The following is a 17,891-nucleotide window of genomic DNA, read 5'->3' as shown; positions in this document are numbered from 1 at the left end:
CGACTGGTGGGGGCATTGGTTTATTCGAATGGGAAGAGGGGTTGGTGTGTTCGACTGGAAGACTTGCACGGGAGGACAGGTGATTCAGGGCTGCACAAAGACAAACGTCAGCAAACGTGTGGCTACTACAGTACCACAACACAACGGGCCTGGCACAAAACCGCGCGAAAGATTGCCATATCATTCGAGTGGCGACAAGCAATCGAAACACAGCAACTTGCGCGCGAATTCAGGGCTGCACAAACGTCAGCAAACGTGTGGCTACTACAGTACAACAACACAACAGACCCGGCACAAAACCGCGCGAAAGATTGCCATATCATTCGAGTGGCGACAAGCAATCGAAACACAGCAACTTGCGCGCGAATTCAGGGCTGCACAAACGTCAGCAAACGTGTGGCTACTACAGTACAACAACACAACAGACCCGGCACAAAACCGCGCGAAAGATTGCCATATCATTCGAGTGGCGACAAGCAATCGAAACACAGCAACTTGCGCGCGAATTCAGGGCTGCACAAACGTCAGCAAACGTGTGGCTACTACAGTACAACAACACAACAGACCCGGCACAAAACCGCGCGAAAGATTGCCATATCATTCGAGTGACGACAAGCAATCGAAACACGGCAACTGCGCGAATTCAGGGCTGCACAAACGTCAGCAAACGTGTGGTGAGAAAGCATACATCCGACTCCGAGATGGCGGGAAAATCCATCGCACGAGTGGCTACACAAGCGAGTACCGCGTGTTGGAGAGACGGAGCGATGCAGTTTCTGAGCCATGTCTTTCTTGCGTGTGGTGAGTGTGGAGGGGAGGCGAGTTGTGATCGAGGCCGATGCAGGTAGTGTGAGGGTGTCCTTCTGTGAGGAGGGGGATGCGATGGTGCACGACGATGGCGGGGCTGTGGCGGTGGCGATACAGGGCGACATCTCGCTCGCCACCGCGGAGGCAGCCATGACGACGCTTCCCACCCCAGACGTGTGGTGGTTGGTGAGGGTGGCGTGGCTAGCGCAACAGGGCAAACTCTTGCCCTGTTGTGTCTGCGGCGTCGCCCTATCCAGCCTCAACGCATGTGGGCGACACTTCGATACCGCCCATGCACCCCTGTTCCGAGCGACGCCTGAGGTGTGTATCAACATACATGTGCGTATGTGTACTGCCTTCTTACGTGCTTCGACTTAGGCGGTGGTGCTGGCTGGCTCGTGTCCCTCTCGCCTACCCCCCTCTCGCTGACTGCTTTCCACATACATGCACACAAACACACACACACACACACACACACACACACACACACACACACACACACACACACACACACACACACACACACACACACACTTGCTTAGGGACCCCGTGATACCGCGGTCGCGATCATTGCGATGATCGCGCTGTGTGCCGCAAGGCACACCCGCGGTATCACAGAGCGCCGCGTGGCGCGCCTCGCCAGCCAGGCATGTTACGCGGTGCTGGAAGGCCGCGGCGAGACACTCTCTGTGGATGGCGAGTGTCAGGTGTGCGACCTGCTTTTGTCACCTGCCATTGAGCCTTGCGGTTGAGCCTATGTTTGTGCCTTTCGTTCATGTATATTCACACACATACATACACACACGCGCGCACACACGCATACATACACACATACATACACACATACACACACGCACACACACGCACACACACACACGCACACACACGCACACACACACACGCACACACGCACACACACACACGCACGTGTACACACATACACACGCACACGCACGCACGTGTATACACATACACACGCACACACACGCACGTGTACACACATACACACACACGCGCGCACACGCACGCACAGATCTGCTTTCACAGATCAGTGCGTATATCGAGGCACATGTACCGCCATGCACCCCCGCGGTACGTGTGTCAGATATGCGCGCACCGCTTTGAGCGGCAGGACACCATGGCCACACACAAATATGCCATGGTGTCGGATGCGTCCGGTGACGCTGCGCCCCAACTACACGAGCACGCCCCAGCTGATCGCAGCAGCGACAACAGCAGCGACAACAGCAGCGACGGCAGCAGCGACGGCAGCAGCGATGTCAGCCACAGGGATGCTCGCACTCATTTCCGCCGTCGGCACCATCGCCGTCACTCCCGCCACTCCCGCCACGCCCAACGCCACTCCCGCCACTCCCGCCACGCCCAACGCCACTCCCGCCACTCCCGCCACGCCCAACGCCACTCCCGCCACGCCCAACGCCACTCCCGCCACCACCGCCACGCCCAACGCCACTCCCGCCACTCCCGCCACGCCCAACGCCACTCCCGCCACCACCGCCACGTCCAACGCCACTCCCGCCACCACCGCCACGCCCAACGCCACCACCGCCACGCCCAACGCCACTCCCGCCACCACCGCCACCGCAGCAGCAGTGGCAGCGACAGCGACAGCAGTCACAGCCACCGGGGTGTTAGCATCCATGCCCATCGCCTCAACCATGCCTGAGAAGCGACAGGGAGGCTGGCGGCCCTTGTGATTGTTTGCATTTACCCTTCGATGACAGAAAGCCACGTAGGCATATGCAGATGTGTTGGTGTGTTGCCTTTGTTTTGCTGCCCATATGCTATGCTGTGCTGTTTTGTTGAAGGCGCGTGACTGTTGCTTGCACATCCCCTTCCCTTCAGGAATTACAAGGTTGTGTATTTGAACCTACTCTTGGCACTGTTGGCACAAGCAACAGCAAACTTGAGACTGGGAGAAAGCACACTGCAACGAGACAGCACACGACAATGACACACAGACACAATGACACACAGACACACAGACACACAGACACACTCTTTCACGGCCACTGCTCAAGGATGGAATGGCTTGGACTTTGACTGGCCTACAGCTTCTCGCACTCGCGGAGCAGATTCAAATCGGGCGACTCAATGTGATCCTGGTGCTGGTGCATGGGATGATGACGCGGTGTAAGACACGAGCAAGCCGAACACAAGCACGCGTGCATAGACAGACAGAGACACAGACAGAGACACAGACAGAGACACAGACACAGACACAGACACAGACACACAGACACACACAGACACACACACAGACACACACACACACACACACACACACAAAAGAGCTGACCTTGCTCTGGATGAGCCGCAGCTCTTTGTGCCGCGCCGTCGGTGCTTCCACATGGCGACAGTACTCGTACGTGTGTTGGCACACACCCTGCACACCCCCACATCACACAGGCGACTCGTGGTGTGAGCACGCACACACTCACTCACACTCACTCACAAAGCAACAGACATAGAGACAGACAGGCAGGCAGAGACAGACAGAGAGACAGGCAGGCAGGCACACACACACACACACACACACACACACACACACACACACACCTGGAGGGATGCTGCTGCCTTTGCGACCGCTGTCATCGGGTCTGCAGGCGCCTCCCACGTGCGCGCGAGGATGAGCGCAGAGAGCAGGTCGCCTGATAACGCGTGCGGATATGGTGATGTGGCCGTCGACGGTCACACAACTCACGACCAAGACACACACAACACTGCCACACACGGTCACACGGTCACACAGTCACACAGTCACACACACGCAAACACGCACATGCACACACAAACACGCACACACACACGCAAACACACACACAAGCACGCACACGCAAACACGCACACACACGCAAACACACACACACACCTACCTGTGCCGGTGAAGTAGAAATCGAACCGAGGAACAGTGAGGCGGTATCGTGTCAGCTCAGACGTCACGTCTCCGTCACCTCCATCACCGTCCGCAGTGCTTCCCTGTGCCGCTTCTGCCTGTTCCTTGCTTCGCTGTGGATGGGCACAGCCGAGCAAGGTAATCCGCTCGCGGGTGTCGCCGTGGAAGCTGGTCAGCACGGCGTGCTTGATACCGAGTGCCAAGCACCGCTGCAGCGCCTCAAACGCCATCGCCTCAGATTTGATGTCGCACTCTAAAATGGGGCGGCGTGTTGCGGTGTGCGTCGTGTGAACAATGGAGCGGGTGAGATGCTACATTGGACAGTAGACCAGTGGGTGATGAACGTCCATGAGAGGAGGAGGCGCATTGCAGTTGCACAACAGGCAGGACATCGCCGAGAGCGCTGTTCAACGGACCCAAGATCATCTCCAGCTCAAACTGGTTTGGCGTGACAATGTCGGCGAGCGGTATCAACTCTGTGCGAAACACAGGAACCAAGTCTGCACCCCATGCAAACGCGACGGCACGCGGAAGCAAATGCGTGATTGAGCGACAGAAGCATCACTATCATAGACAAGCCGTCACACGGACATCGACGGGCAGCGACACACACGCCTCGACGATACACACACAACCTGCTGGGACGTAGAGTTGGCCATGGTCTCCGAGGACTGGGTCACAATATCCGGGTTCACCTTGTTGTTGTAGTGGTGGGGAAGAGCCAATTGGTGAGCTGGCTGAGGCGGTCAGTGGATGAGCACAACATAGACTTTGCATGTACACAGACAGACAGACAGACACACACACACACACAGACACACACACGCACACACAGACACACACACCTCCTTGAGTTTCCGCACAATGCGCACGACAGTGGAGAGGAACTCCGCACTGCCAACATAGCCTGTGTTGGACAAGGCGCGGCCAGGGGGGAAGCAAGTTACATGCATGCATGCGCGCGTGTGCAAGCGTGTGTGTGTGTGTGTATGGCAGAAACGGAGGCATTGGATGTGCATGCACACGTGCTGTGGCGTGGTGCAATGCCAACGCATGGCCATGTGTGTGGAAACATGGGTGCATGCTCGCAGGTGCACGAGACAACGCACCTGTGAGGATGTGGGTGTAGGAGAGAAGGTCGTTGTGCTCGAGTCCGGAGAAGAGGTCCCACAGCTCCTCGGCCGTCTGCTTTGTCCCTTTGACTTGCGAGTACCCTGCAGGCGCGAGAGTCGGGGTGAGGAGGTAGGCAAGAAGGATGAGCGGTGTGGAAGAGAGGAGATGTACGTGTGCAGAGTGTGTGGTGATGAGGAAGCCGAAGGGACAGTCGCAAACACACACACAGATAGACAGACAGACAGACAGACAGACAGACACACACACACACACACACACACACAGACACAGGCACACAGGCACACACACACACACACAAGCACACACACACACACACACACACACACACACACACACACACACACACACCTGTGTGGTTTGAGAACTGGACAGAGTTGATGGCGTCGACCTCAAAGCCAAGCACTTGGAGCGGGAAGGTCGCTGCCTTGTTCCCGACATAGCCATGCACCACATGGCTCTGAATCGACAGCACCCGTGCCATGCCGTGTTGTGAGTGTGGTGGTGTGTCAGCGCGCAATAATTGGCGTCTGTTGTTGTTTGTGTTTGTTGTGCATGCACTCTGATGATGATGATGTCAGTGAACGTGGTGCTGTTGTTGTTGCTGGTTGCTGTTGTTGTGATTGGTTCCAGCACCCAGCACGCAGCAGCAGCGGCACCAACGGCCGCTTGTCCATGCCAGGTGCGTACGTTGCCGGAGGGGAGGCGGGTCATGTGGTTGCTACACTGTTGCTGCACGCTTGCTCGCCATTTCAGTCATCACCACTCCACTGTGCGCGTGTGTTGTGTGTTGTGTGTAGGATGCGAGTCTGTGCAAGCCAATCCAAGGACAGCGGCCGGAGATCTTCGGCTTCACCGCCCAGTACTGGAGACAGTAAGCACACACACACACACACACACACACACATCCGCACGGCTGCACATAAACACACGTACACATAAACACACGTACACACACACACACACACACACACACACACACACACACACACACACACATTTTCATTCACACATACGCACACACCCAACACACACTCACTCATCATTTCATTCCAGGTTCAACTTCTCCCTGCTTGCATCTCCACCCCAGAGTGGAAGGCGTGGACAGCCTCGCTCACGTCCTGGATCTCTGCCTGGAACGACTTCATGAACGCTGGCGGCATCACCCCGTGTGCCGACTACAACGACACTGCTGACGAGGTTGACAGCTTCATTGACAGCATGCTGTCGTGGTACCGCGAGCTGCTGGCTGAGCGCCTGGACATGTACGAGCGTGCATTTGACCAGCTCGACGTCGACATTGAGACGGCGCGCCAGAACTGCGAGGAGGCGCACGACGATCAGGACCTGCTCATCTCATCCCAGCTGGATGACATTGAGGCCCAGATTGACGCCATCTGCAACCCTTGAGCTGGCTGCTTGGTGGTGGTGATGATGCGACGGTGATTTGCCGTGGCCATGTACAGCCACAGCTGTGCTTAGGCTCATTCAGCGGTTTACTGTCGTTTGTCCTCCCTCCCTCCTCTTCCCCCGTCTTTTCTGTTTACCTTTTCTTCTCCTCTTCCCCTCTTTCTTTGTCCTTGTCCCTTGTGATGTGCTTCCTACCAGTTTTGCACGGCCTTCGAGCTACCGTGGTGCAGCACAAGACACACATGTGCGTGCGATTTCCATTTGTCTTGCCAGCAGCACTGGCAGTTTGTCTTGTCTAGCTGGTGTTTTGAGGCGGTGTGTTGCTTGAATTTGGGTGTCTCATTGCTGCCGCTGCTTGATGCTTGTGCGATTGTTGTTTCTGTGTTTGTGCTTCCATCTCTGTCAACCCTTTCTTCCTACCTCAACCATACACACGCTCACATTGTAACACGTCCCAACACTTGAGTGCTTTAATTGTGACATTCGTGCATGTGGTGGTGATGGTGTGTGACGTGAATCATCCAGCGTGCATGGGTCAAACACAGCAGAGGTTCGAGGGCAAAACAAAAGTGGCCTGGGGGGAAAGTGAACCAATGAGCCGTGCACAACCGAAGCACATCAGCTGAGGCCGGCAACACAGTGCTTTACGGCAACAGCATCACAAAGCATGGACAAAACAATCACCCATTCAATGCCAGCATACACTCGCGCATGCTGCTGAGATGTAACGTGGTCGCATTGGTACAGAACATGAAAAAGCAGAAGGCACAACAAAGGTTGTGTGTAAGTGTGTGTGTATGTGTGTGTGTGTGTATGTGTGTGAGCGGTCATCGTAGTAATGACGCGCAGGCGTGCGGCGTGGGCTTGATCGGCGGCACCACGCAATCAAAGAGAGTTTCCGTGCTCAGTAGAGGGGCCGAGCAGGGAGCGGTCCAAGTATTTCTGTCCATGCAGGCAAGGCAGGCACGACCAAACGAGCAGTAGCAGCGGCGACAGCGGCGACAGCATTCAAGTGAGGGCAAGTGAGAGACGTAGAAGAACGCAAACAAGAGAAGGAGAAGGAGCCGAAGAAGAGGAGGAAGAAGAACAAGAACAAGAACAAGAACAACCACAGCAGCAGCAGCAACAACAACAAGAAAAACAAGAACAACAAGAACAACAAGAACAACAACAACAACAAGAACAACAACAACAACAAGAACAACAACAACAACAAGAAACACAACAACAACAACAACAACAACAACAACAACAACAACAACAACAACAACAACAACAACAACAACCAACTGCTGTCGCACCTGGTGGTAGTCCTCTGCGAGGTAGAAGGGGCCAAGTGGAGCGACGTGTGTCGCAATCTTGCGCCCGCGATAGCGAGCCTTCTTCTCCTCGGCCTCAATTGCCTTGAGAATGGCCTGCTTCTGGTCTTCTGTCTGGTACCACAACGCGCTCTGATACTGGCGGCTGGACTTGCGTGACGCGTCATGCTGCACCCTGTTCAAACCGAGTTTCATGCAAGCAAACAAGACAGGCAGGACAGCAATGTTGTTACATGACGGGCTGTTACATGACACTAACTAACACCACCAACAAGAAGAAAAAAATTGAAATGCGCAGGCAAGCAAGCAAGTGGTACGTCGTTGACCGTGGAGTGCAGACAAACCAAAGAGGTGATCCAAACCAAGGGCGTGTCATCACACCAATGTGTTACATTTGTTAATCCACTCACTCAGACACACACACACATATACACACATACACACACACATACACACAGACACACAGAGAAAGACAGCATGCACACCACCCCAATCACCACCACCATCACCACCAATCAATAACAGCGACGCATGCACACCACCACAATCACCACCACCAACAACCACCAACCAACAACAGCGACGCAAGCGCACCAGAACTTGTCGAGGAGCTGTTCGAATGTGACGACCTTGGGGTCGAATTCAATCTGCACAGCCTCTGTGTGATCTCCGAGGCTGTAGTAGGTGGGGTTGCTCTTGTGCCCACCCGTGTACCCGACGCGAGTTCGCAACACCCCAGGCATTGTTGCAAAGGCCACGTCGGGTCCCCAAAATCAGCCAAGCGCAAACGTCGCCGTCTGCAGCTTGTCCGAGGGTGTTTTCACTTCAATCAACGGGCACCCCGTTGACGAGCCTCCAGAGTTCTCCAGGCTCATGATGCACCCCATCAGCACAACAACACAGCACAGACAGAAGGACAAGGAAGGAAGGAAGGAAAGAAGGAAGGAAGGTGGTGGGTGTTGTGAGAAGAGAAGTGCGTGTGTGGAGGAAGAAGAAACAGCGACAAGCAGACAGCAAAGCAAAGCAAAGCAAAGCAAAGCGAGCTGAGCTGGCCTGTTTGCTTGCTTGCTTGTGCGTTTTGTCTGCGCAACCGATTTTTTCCGTCCCATTCATTCATTCGCCACCTTCGCTGATTGCTTCGAGCCTGTTTTCAAATTCGGCACTTCGGTGCGTGTTTCGAAACATGCGTGCGTGGCGTGCGCGCTTCGTGCTTCGCGCAGTGACTGCTGTGGTTGCTGTGCGGCTCGATCACGCGCTGGCCGTGGCACTGGTGATGCCGCATGGCGCACATCCACAGCTGCTGTTCCCAGGACGGAAGCTTGGCGACTCGTGTAGTACGTTGGAGACAGCGCTGCGCCACGGCTCGTCTCTGTCGCGAGCGACGTGCCTGCGTTCTTCCTTTCTTCCGTTGTTGCAAAGCGACGCAGGCGCAACCCCTCTCCCACCCACACGGTATCGCTCAAGCAACAAATCGCCGCACTTGCACTCTGCGTGCCGTTCAACTCCGTCCATCTTTCGTGCCAGCCCAGCCAGCGCTCTGCTGCCCCCGACGCAAGCACCACCATCCGAAAACACCACCACCACCACCACCACCACCAGCAGGAGGGAGGGTTTCAGCGGCGATCTGAGGTGCAGCAGCAGCAGCAGCAGCAGCAATACAAGTTGAAATCAGCGGCACCTGCAGCACGGCAGTACCTTGGCTGACTCTGGGTAAGCTTTCTCCCTCCCCCTCTTGACCTCATCCCTCACGCACTCCAAACAAACACAAAGCGCGTCATTTTGAGTTGTGAATGCACGAGATCCCTTGACAGACACGACGCCTTTCTTCCCTGTTTGTTTGATGATTACCATCGCCATCGTCAGTGACACCAACCCTCTTTGACTCAAATCGCTGCTGTTTCACGCACAGCACACTCGCTCGCACTCAACCAAACATTTTGTCTCACCCTTTCCCTCTCCTTTCCCCCTCCTCTCCTCTCCTCTCTCTGTCTCTCCCTCTCCCTCTCCCACTTCTTCACACACACACACACACACACACACACACACACACACACACACACACACACCCATACGCATACGCATACAAACACATACTCACACACTTCTGTGTCTCCATATCTGTGCGTCCATCAAGGCCATCTGCTTGTCCCACTCGTCTCGAGATGCGATCACAAGGCGCCCCTGCAGTGGGCGTTCTTGCAGTCCTATGGCCAGTGCTGTTAACGCTGCTCATCTCCTGCTGTAGCGGGCCGTCAAGCAGCTTGGTAGCAGCAACTCCAGACTGCACCCGTACCGACTTTGATCTCGTGCTCGTCTTGGACGAGAGTGGCAGCGTGGGGATGGAAGATTGGCAGCACACGCTCACCTTCGCTTCACACTTTGTTCGTGCCCTCGATACCGAAACAAACAGCATCCAGTGAGTCTGCACTCATAGATCTGTGTGTGTGTGTGTGTGTGTGTGTGTGTGTGTGTGTGTGTGTGTGTGTGTGCGTGTGCGTGTGCGTGTGTGCGTGTGTGTGTGTGTTTGTCGTGGAATTGCAGGTGCCTCCCCCAGTATCTTGCTTCCTTTGCCATACAATCACCCGATGCACACACTCACACACACACACACTTGCTCACACTCACACACATACACATACACACACACACACACATACACGCATGCACATTCCAACCGTTTGCAGAGTGGCTGCGGTGACGTTCAGCACCGATCCTGTGCTGCAGTTCTCCCTCAACACATACTCCACAGAGGAGCACATCACAAATGCGCTCACAAGCCTGCCATATGCAGGCAAGTCCACGGACACGGGCGCAGCACTCGAGCTGGTGCTCTCCGGCGTGCTCGACAACCCAGCGGGCGGGTACCGTGGTGGGCGGGCTGTGGTCGTGGTCATGACCGACGGACACACGCAAGATCCTGAGCGGCTGCAGCTGGCTGCGCCACTTCTCAAGGCGCGCGCCGACGTGTTTGCTGTCGGCGTTGGTGACAACATCAACGTGCCAGAGCTGTTCCTCATCGCATCAGCGCCAACAGAATCGCACGTGCGGTGGAGCTCGGATTTCACCGTTGTCAACGCCAACGAGTTTGTGCAGGACATTGTCACCGCCGTACGCTGCGAAGACAATGAGGACACCACAACCACCAGCACAACCACCACAAGGTCAGCACGCACAACAACAGGAACAGCGGTGGGGCCGACAACAACAGCCCCATCCACATCCACCACACATGTGTGCGAGTTTCGGCAATGTCGCTGTCGCCCAGGGTCCTTCATCGCCTGGTACGTGGACGAGTTTGGCTGCACCGTGTGCGCATGCAGACATGAGCCAGGCACCACGACCACCACTCGTCAGCTTACAACCCGCACACAGTCCACGGCAACAACAAGGCCGTCAACCACAGCACGGACCCTACCTCCGAGCACAAGCACCACCTCCAGCGGCGCATGCCCAGAAGTGCGCACGTGTTTGTGCAAACCAGATGCCCGCGCCATGTACGACGAGGACGAGCGTGGATGCGTGCAATGCCACTGCGTGCCCAACACTATCACAACAACGCGTGCAACAACAACGCGTGCAACAACAACCACAACTCGCCCTCCAACTGCCACAACCACTGCTGCCACAACCACTGCTCCACACGCCTTCCGCTGTCGGGACACGGCGTTTGATGTTGTGTTTGCCCTCGACGCGTCTCGGGCAGTGTCTTCTGCAGACTGGTCGTACACTCTTGAACATTTGCGCACAACCATGCGCGCGTTCGACTTTGGCGAGGGTGCAACGCGTGTTGCTGCCGTGTCGTTCGGAGACCGCACACGCGTCGGCTTCACATTGGAGCACGTTGCCTCGCCTGCTGACATCGACAGCGCCATCGCTCGCCTCGCGTACATCGGCTCTGCGACAGACACTGGTCTTGCGCTGGAAGTGGTGCACAGCTCTGTGCTCGAGCTGGTTGGCGGTCGCGTTACGCGGCCAACAATGGTTGTTCTCGTCACAGCGGCTCCCGCCTCCGACGAAGCCCGTCTCCTGAGTGCAGCGGGCGCCCTCATGCGTTCAGGCGTGCTTGTATCGTCCATTGGCATTGGCGCCGGCGTGGACGCAGCGCAGCTCACGTCCATCAGCACGCCCGATAATGGCGATTCCGGCGTGCAGCGACTTAGGGCGTACTCGCAGCTGCCGTCAGACACGTTTGTGCTGGATCGCCTCGAGCGCACACTCTGTGACAATGTTCATTCCACAACGAGGAGCACCACAACGACAACGACAACCACAGCAAGCACTACCACGAGCACCACGACGACCACGACCACAGCAAGCACTACCACGACGACCACGACAGCAACAGAGACGACGACGACGACGACAAGCGCGAGCACAACAAGCTCGTCATCTGGGTTGTGTGGGCCGTATGAGCCGACTCGCGACCACACGGGTGCGTTGATCTTCTGTGATCGCTCTGGGCATGCGTGTCCGCTCAAACAGCTTCTGCGGGCCCCAAGCTGTATTGCTGCCCGTCCGAGTACAGCACACCAGAGACGTCATCCTCATCCTCATCATCACCAACAACCACAACCACAGCAAGCACTACCACGAGCACCACGACGACCACGACCACAGCAAGCACTACCACGACGACCACGACAGCAACAGAGACGACGACGACGACGACAAGCGCGAGCACAACAAGCTCGTCATCTGGGTTGTGTGGGCCGTATGAGCCGACTCGCGACCACACGGGTGCGTTGATCTTCTGTGATCGCTCTGGGCATGCGTGTCCGCTCAACAGCTTCTGCGGGCCCAAGCTGTATTGCTGCCCCTCCGAGTACAGCACACCAGAGACGTCATCCTCATCCTCATCATCACCAACAACCACAACCACAGCAAGCACAACCACGAGCACCACGACGACCACGACCACAGCAAGCACTACCACGACGACCACGACAGCAACAGAGACGACGATGACGACGACAAGCGCGAGCACAACAAGCTCGTCATCTGGGTTGTGTGGGCCGTATGAGCCGACTCGCGACCACACGGGTGCGTTGATCTTCTGTGATCGCTCTGGGCACGCGTGTCCGCTCAACAGCTTCTGCGGGCCCAAGCTGTATTGCTGCCCCTCCGAGTACAGCACACCAGAGACGTCATCCTCATCCTCATCATCACCAACAACCACAACCACAGCAAGCACTACCACGAGCACCACGACGACCACGACCACAGCAAGCACTACCACGACGACCACGACAGCAACAGAGACGACGACGACGACGACAAGCGCGAGCACAACAAGCTCGTCATCTGGGTTGTGTGGGCCGTATGAGCCGACTCGCGACCACACGGGTGCGTTGATCTTCTGTGATCGCTCTGGGCACGCGTGTCCGCTCAACAGCTTCTGCGGGCCCAAGCTGTATTGCTGCCCCTCCGAGTACAGCACACCCGAGACGTCATCCTCGTCATCACCAACAACCACACCACAACCACAGCAAGCACAACCACGAGCACCACGACGACACGACGACCACGACGACCAAAACTCTACTGCTGTCCATCCGAGTACAGCACCACTACAACAAGCACTACTTCTACTACAAGCGCTACAACAACAACAACAACAACAACAACAACAACAACAACAACAACAACAACAACAACAACAACAACAACAACAACAACAACAACAACAACAACAACAACAACAACAACAACAACAACAACAACAACAACAACAACAACAGCAACAACAACAACAACAGCAACAACAACAACAACCACAGCAAGCACTACCACGAGCACCACGACGACCACGACCACAGCAAGCACTACCACGACGACCACGACTGCAACAGAGACAACAACAACAACAACAACAACAACAACAACAACAACAACAACAACAACAACAACAACAACAACAACAACAACAACAACAACAACAACAACAACAACAACAACAACAACAACAACAACAACAACAACGACGACGACGACGACGACACTTGGAGAGGATGTCGACGTTGTTTTCGTTGTGGATGCAAGTGGCAGCATTCCAGCATCAGACTTTACACGCGCAAAGGCGTTTGTGGCCCAGGCAACGCTTCTCACTGCACAGAAGCACAGCGGCACTCGCGTTGCGTCGGTGGCATTCGGCACCGACCCGGACGTTGCCTTTGGTTTAACTTCCGTTGCCTCCGGTGGAGCAAGCGTGTTTTCCCTGATTGCGGGCATGCCTTACCTTGGCACCCGCACCAACACCGCCCGTGCGCTGGACACTGTCGCCAATTCTCTGTTGGACACCGATAACACCACGGGAACGGTACTGCAGCCCACGCTTGTTGTCGTCGTTTCTGATGGCAAGGCGCAGGACACGGCCACTCTGCCGAACGCCACGCGCGCGCTCAAGGCAACGGGCGCTGTTGTCGTCGCCATTGGTGTTGGAGATGTCGACGAGACAGAGCTGCAGCTCATCGCCACCGCCGACCGCCTCGTGTACGCACTGCAGACATTCACAGACTTGCTTGACGGCGACCTGCTGTACCGTTTGATCTTGGACGCTGAGGCGACGATGGCTCCGGCTCCAGGTGCCCCCGCAGGCCTGCGCACATCTCCTGCACCGTCCCCTGTTGGCAGCAGCAGCGACGGCAGCAGACATGATCCCACAGGTGTCGGTGCAGAGCCGCAGCCGTACCACGAACGACGAAGGAGACAGGGGCCCCCGCTGGCAGAGAGCGCTGGCGTTGTTGTCAGCGCATCGAGCCGCCTTGTTGTTGCGCAGGTGCCAGTGCCTGCCGGTGGCGATGATGGCGATTCCATCCTTGTTGCCGCTGCACCTACTGCTCGCTTCGCTGCCGACCCAAGCTCCCTTGGTGGCGATACCGGACCACGTGCAACGGATGCTGCTGCTGTTGCGGAAACAGCAGTGGCGGAGTCAGTCGCTGGCACACGCGGCGGTGGTGCTGTGAGCGCGGTGGCGTTTGTGAGCGTTCAGATTGCACAGGAAGAGTTGTCCTCGCAGCCAAACGTTGCTGACGTGCCATTGAGCCGCATTCGCCTCTCCAACTGCCGGCAACTTGCAGTGGCAGCAGCTGAGCCCCACGGGCATGCGTCTGACCGGAAACACGTTCTTCTCACCATCTGGCTTTCAGAGAACACCCTGCTTCCCGTGCACGCGCAGAGCGGTGTGGTATCGCTGCGGACAACTGGGCCGCTTTTGTTTCGAGTGCAGGACACAACGCACCCGCTTGCGGATGAGAGTGCGACGGTGTCTCCGGCATCCACCGTGTTTGCTGTGCACGCGCACGTGTCGGTGCCGTTTGCTGATCTTGGGGAAGAGCCAGTGGAGGGGGGCGCTGGCGTGGCTATGGGCAACATGCTTGAGCTGCATCTTCAGCGCGACAGCATGCTCTTGGCCTCACTGCAGAGCCAGGGGGACAAGCACATCACTGTCCTGCTTCCACGTGATCACGACGCTGGGGATGCACTTGATGACGAGCACGACCAAACGGACCGCTCGCCACCACCCTCCTCCAGGTCCCGTGCGCGCCGCTCAAGTGCTGGGCGCGGGCGTGTCAACAACACCGCAACGACCCAGCGCCGCACACGCGCGTTCACTCTTATCGCTGTCATCTCCGGAGTCGGTGCGTTCTTGTGCTGCTGCATGCTGCTGGGGTTTTCCTGCACATGACTGATCGTACATGGTTGCCGTGATGTCGTGCTGCTTGTTGTTGATGTTGGTGGTGTGTTGTTCCGTGCTATGTGTGTTGTACTGTGCTGTGTGTGGTGTTGTGTGTGCTCGTTCTTCGTTGTTGAGAGTATGTGCTTTTGCCAGCTGCTGCTGCTGCTGCTGCTGCTGCTGCTGTGACGGCACTCCTGCATTCATTCTCACTCCCTCCTCCTCCATCACTTTGCATAAATCTTTGTGCCCGATCGATGCTCACCCAATCACTCCGTGTCTGCTGCCCCACATTACTTGACTGCAGCTGCGTGCCTGGTTCTCGCCATGGTGACTGCTATTGCTCGGAAGCGCTCACCAGACGCATCCGGCACAGCCGATTGGACCCTGCCCTCCACCGGCCGCTCCTATTCGCTGGCCTCCTGAAGTTGTGCTTCATTGTCTGTTTTGTGTGTGTGTGTGTGTGTGTGTGTGTGTGTGTGTGTGTGTGTGTGTGTGTGTCTGTGTGTGTGTGTGTGTGTGTCTGTGTGTGTGTGTTGTGCACGTGCGTATACCCTGTGTGCATATGTGCGCATGTTTCTGTGCACATCCTAGCTTTTGTGTATACGTGTGTTTCAGTGTGCGTTGCATTGTAGCGTGTTGGTGCGTCGCACATGCGCCCCTACTATCATGCGTCCCTTTTCATTTCCCAGTGCCCCACATCACATCTACCCCCCCCTTCCCTTCTTCACTCATAGCTATTATTGGTTGCCCCACCCCCTTCCCCTCTCTGTTGGTTCTCACAATGTGTGCTTGACAACAACGTCAACAGCAGCAGTCGTTGTGTTGGTTCATTAATGGCTGACTGAAGTTGCGACTGTATAAACACCTTGTACACACGTCACAAGCGGGTCACCCCCAAACGGCCGCCGGGTCATATGCCCACCACCCCCTCCTCCTCCTCCTCACACACGCGCAGGCACGCGCTTCCGCCCGTGCGCTTACATACAGATGCTGGATCACAATCACCACCACACCGCAACCACAACCACAGCCACCACCAACCACATCTGCAAATGAGAGCCACTGCTATTGCTGTTGTTATTGCTGTTGTTGTTCTGCTTCGTCGTAGACAAAGCTGTGCGACTTCCACTTCTCCCTGTTCTTGTTCTTCGACAGTGTGGAGTGGGAGGATATGTGCTGGGCGAGGTTTGGGATGAGCTCAAAGTTCCTCAGCCTGAGCATGGCGCCAAAGTATCCTGGGATGAGCCAGTCCACGGGCCGCTCGAGCTTGTTCTCAAGCAAAAAGTCTGCGAGCCCAGGCACGTGCTTGCGGTGCATGAGCAGGGCCACTGCACCGTGCCGCCCGTCCCCGCCGTGGAACCAGCCCTCGTCGTCCTTGGCCGTGAGCTCGCGCCACGGCGCTGGCGGGGGCGGGTTCAGCCCGCTGTACAGCGACACGTACCCAAAGTCCTGCGTGGGCAAGGCGCTGATGCGGTTGAACATCTTGGTGGTGAAGTTCTTGGCCGGCGACGCGTCGTCCTCCAGCAGCAGCACGTGCGTGACATTGAACTCTGCGCACCGCTTGAGGGTCATGGCAAAGTCGGCGACCTGGCGCGATCGCCACCGCACGCGGTCAATCGGATCGCCGAGGGTCAGCTTGATGTCCGGTGCGTTGAGGTCCTTCCAGCCAACCGTGTCCACCTCCACCACAAAGCCGAGCTGCCGCGCATACTGTCGCTGCTGGACGTTGTTGCGGGCAGAGTATGCCTGGCGAAGCACGACCCTGTCCTTGTGGCCGTCAATCTCTTCCCGGAGGGATTTGAGGCGGGAGAGGATGAGGTCCATGGGTGCGCCGGGGCGGGCAGCCGAGGGCACGGCAATGCACAGTCTGCGCGGATCCCGCTCGCTGATGGAATGGCTGAATGCGTCGTCGTCGTCCTCCGACTCTGCCGGTGCAGCCTTGGCGGGTTGATCTTGCTGCTGCTGGCCTTGCGCATGCTGGGGCCCTCCTTGGTGCTGTTGGTGTTGCTCGATGTTGTGCTTGAGTTGTTCTTGCTGGACAGCCTGGTCATCCAAGGCGGCACTGAGGGCCTTGAAGGCGCCCTGGAGTTGTTGCACCATATGTGTGAGCTGATCCACGCTCTGGCCTAGAGCGTCGTCAACATCTCCCCGCGCACCGCGTGCGCCGTGTGCACTGGCATCACTGCCGGCGACGAGCGCTGCGCCTCCAGTCTGTTGCGAGTACTGTAGGGTGGTCTGTAGCTGCTTCACCGTATCGCTCATGGCGTTGAGGCGCGCCTGCATCACAAGCAGCACGATGACGATCATCGCCGCCACGGCAGCCACCACAACCCCTTGCAATCGCGCCATGCGTGCGTGCTTTGCTGACGATGGTGGTGGGTGTGCGTGTCAAACGCTGATGGATGGATGGATGGGGATGGATGGATGGATGGACGGGCGAATGCGATGCGATGTGATGTTCGTTGGGTTGATGTGACGACATGTACTGGTTGAATGATGATGGTGGTTGATGGTTGCTGTTCGAGGTGTGACGGCAGCCAGAGAAGAAGGCGGATTGAGCCTTCACTGTGGTCTTTGCTTACGAGAGAGCGACAAGTGGGTGGAAGGGATGGGAGACAGGGAAGGATAGGCG

The 17,891-nt window shown here is 56.7% G+C and overlaps 7 protein-coding genes across 7 annotated transcripts in view; 4 read left to right on the top strand and 3 right to left on the bottom strand.

Annotated features, from left to right (window-relative positions):
- Positions 1 to 882: 882 nt before the first annotated feature.
- Positions 883 to 1,559, top strand: PTSG_00276 (uncharacterized protein; the record flags this gene model as incomplete). The annotated part of the gene is made up of 2 exons (XM_004998770.1): positions 883 to 1,128; positions 1,350 to 1,559. The coding sequence occupies 2 exons, from the start codon at positions 883 to 885 to the stop codon at positions 1,557 to 1,559; spliced, it is 456 nt and encodes a 151-aa protein (XP_004998827.1).
- Positions 1,560 to 1,976: 417 nt separating this feature from the next.
- PTSG_00275 (chitin-binding lectin) lies at positions 1,977 to 2,525 on the top strand (the record flags this gene model as incomplete). The annotated part of the gene is made up of 1 exon (XM_004998769.1): positions 1,977 to 2,525. The coding sequence occupies one exon, from the start codon at positions 1,977 to 1,979 to the stop codon at positions 2,523 to 2,525; it is 549 nt and encodes a 182-aa protein (XP_004998826.1).
- A 351-nt stretch (positions 2,526 to 2,876) lies between these two features.
- On the bottom strand, positions 2,877 to 5,339 carry PTSG_00274 (pyridoxal/pyridoxine/pyridoxamine kinase; the record flags this gene model as incomplete). The annotated part of the gene is made up of 9 exons (XM_004998768.1): positions 2,877 to 2,936; positions 3,128 to 3,214; positions 3,388 to 3,479; positions 3,705 to 3,977; positions 4,141 to 4,198; positions 4,360 to 4,461; positions 4,570 to 4,631; positions 4,834 to 4,938; positions 5,207 to 5,339. 9 exons carry the CDS (start codon positions 5,337 to 5,339, stop codon positions 2,877 to 2,879), a joined length of 972 nt encoding a protein of 323 aa, XP_004998825.1.
- A 191-nt stretch (positions 5,340 to 5,530) lies between these two features.
- Positions 5,531 to 6,699, top strand: PTSG_00273 (uncharacterized protein; the record flags this gene model as incomplete). Its single annotated transcript, XM_004998767.1, has 3 exons — positions 5,531 to 5,537; positions 5,656 to 5,729; positions 5,912 to 6,699. 3 exons carry the CDS (start codon positions 5,531 to 5,533, stop codon positions 6,263 to 6,265), a joined length of 435 nt encoding a protein of 144 aa, XP_004998824.1. The 3' UTR covers positions 6,266 to 6,699.
- Positions 6,700 to 6,720: 21 nt separating this feature from the next.
- Positions 6,721 to 8,591, bottom strand: PTSG_00272 (methionine sulfoxide reductase A). The gene is made up of 3 exons (XM_004998766.1): positions 8,179 to 8,591; positions 7,567 to 7,759; positions 6,721 to 7,207 (listed from the first exon to the last, which is right to left on the bottom strand). Exons 1-3 carry the CDS (start codon positions 8,325 to 8,327, stop codon positions 7,151 to 7,153), a joined length of 399 nt encoding a protein of 132 aa, XP_004998823.1. The 5' UTR covers positions 8,328 to 8,591; the 3' UTR covers positions 6,721 to 7,150.
- A 1,033-nt stretch (positions 8,592 to 9,624) lies between these two features.
- PTSG_11571 (uncharacterized protein) lies at positions 9,625 to 15,682 on the top strand (the record flags this gene model as incomplete). The annotated part of the gene is made up of 5 exons (XM_004998765.1): positions 9,625 to 10,000; positions 10,269 to 12,016; positions 12,067 to 13,594; positions 13,624 to 15,221; positions 15,564 to 15,682. The coding sequence occupies exons 1-5, from the start codon at positions 9,747 to 9,749 to the stop codon at positions 15,680 to 15,682; spliced, it is 5,247 nt and encodes a 1,748-aa protein (XP_004998822.1). The 5' UTR covers positions 9,625 to 9,746.
- Positions 15,683 to 16,064: 382 nt separating this feature from the next.
- PTSG_11570 (uncharacterized protein) overlaps positions 16,065 to 17,891 on the bottom strand; it is a 1,925-nt gene continuing 98 nt past the window's right edge. The window contains exon 1 of the mRNA XM_004998764.1: positions 16,065 to 17,891. This exon is cut by the window's right edge and continues 98 nt beyond it. Coding sequence (XP_004998821.1) covers positions 16,337 to 17,608 — 1,272 coding nt within the window. The 5' untranslated portion in view covers positions 17,609 to 17,891 and the 3' untranslated portion in view covers positions 16,065 to 16,336.

The sequence above is a fragment of the Salpingoeca rosetta genome (assembly GCF_000188695.1).
Source record: "Salpingoeca rosetta unplaced genomic scaffold supercont1.1, whole genome shotgun sequence".
In the NCBI taxonomy this organism is placed as follows: domain Eukaryota; class Choanoflagellata; order Craspedida; family Salpingoecidae; genus Salpingoeca; species Salpingoeca rosetta.
Note: the sequence above shows the minus strand (reverse complement) of the source record. Positions and strands in the feature narration are given on the sequence as shown.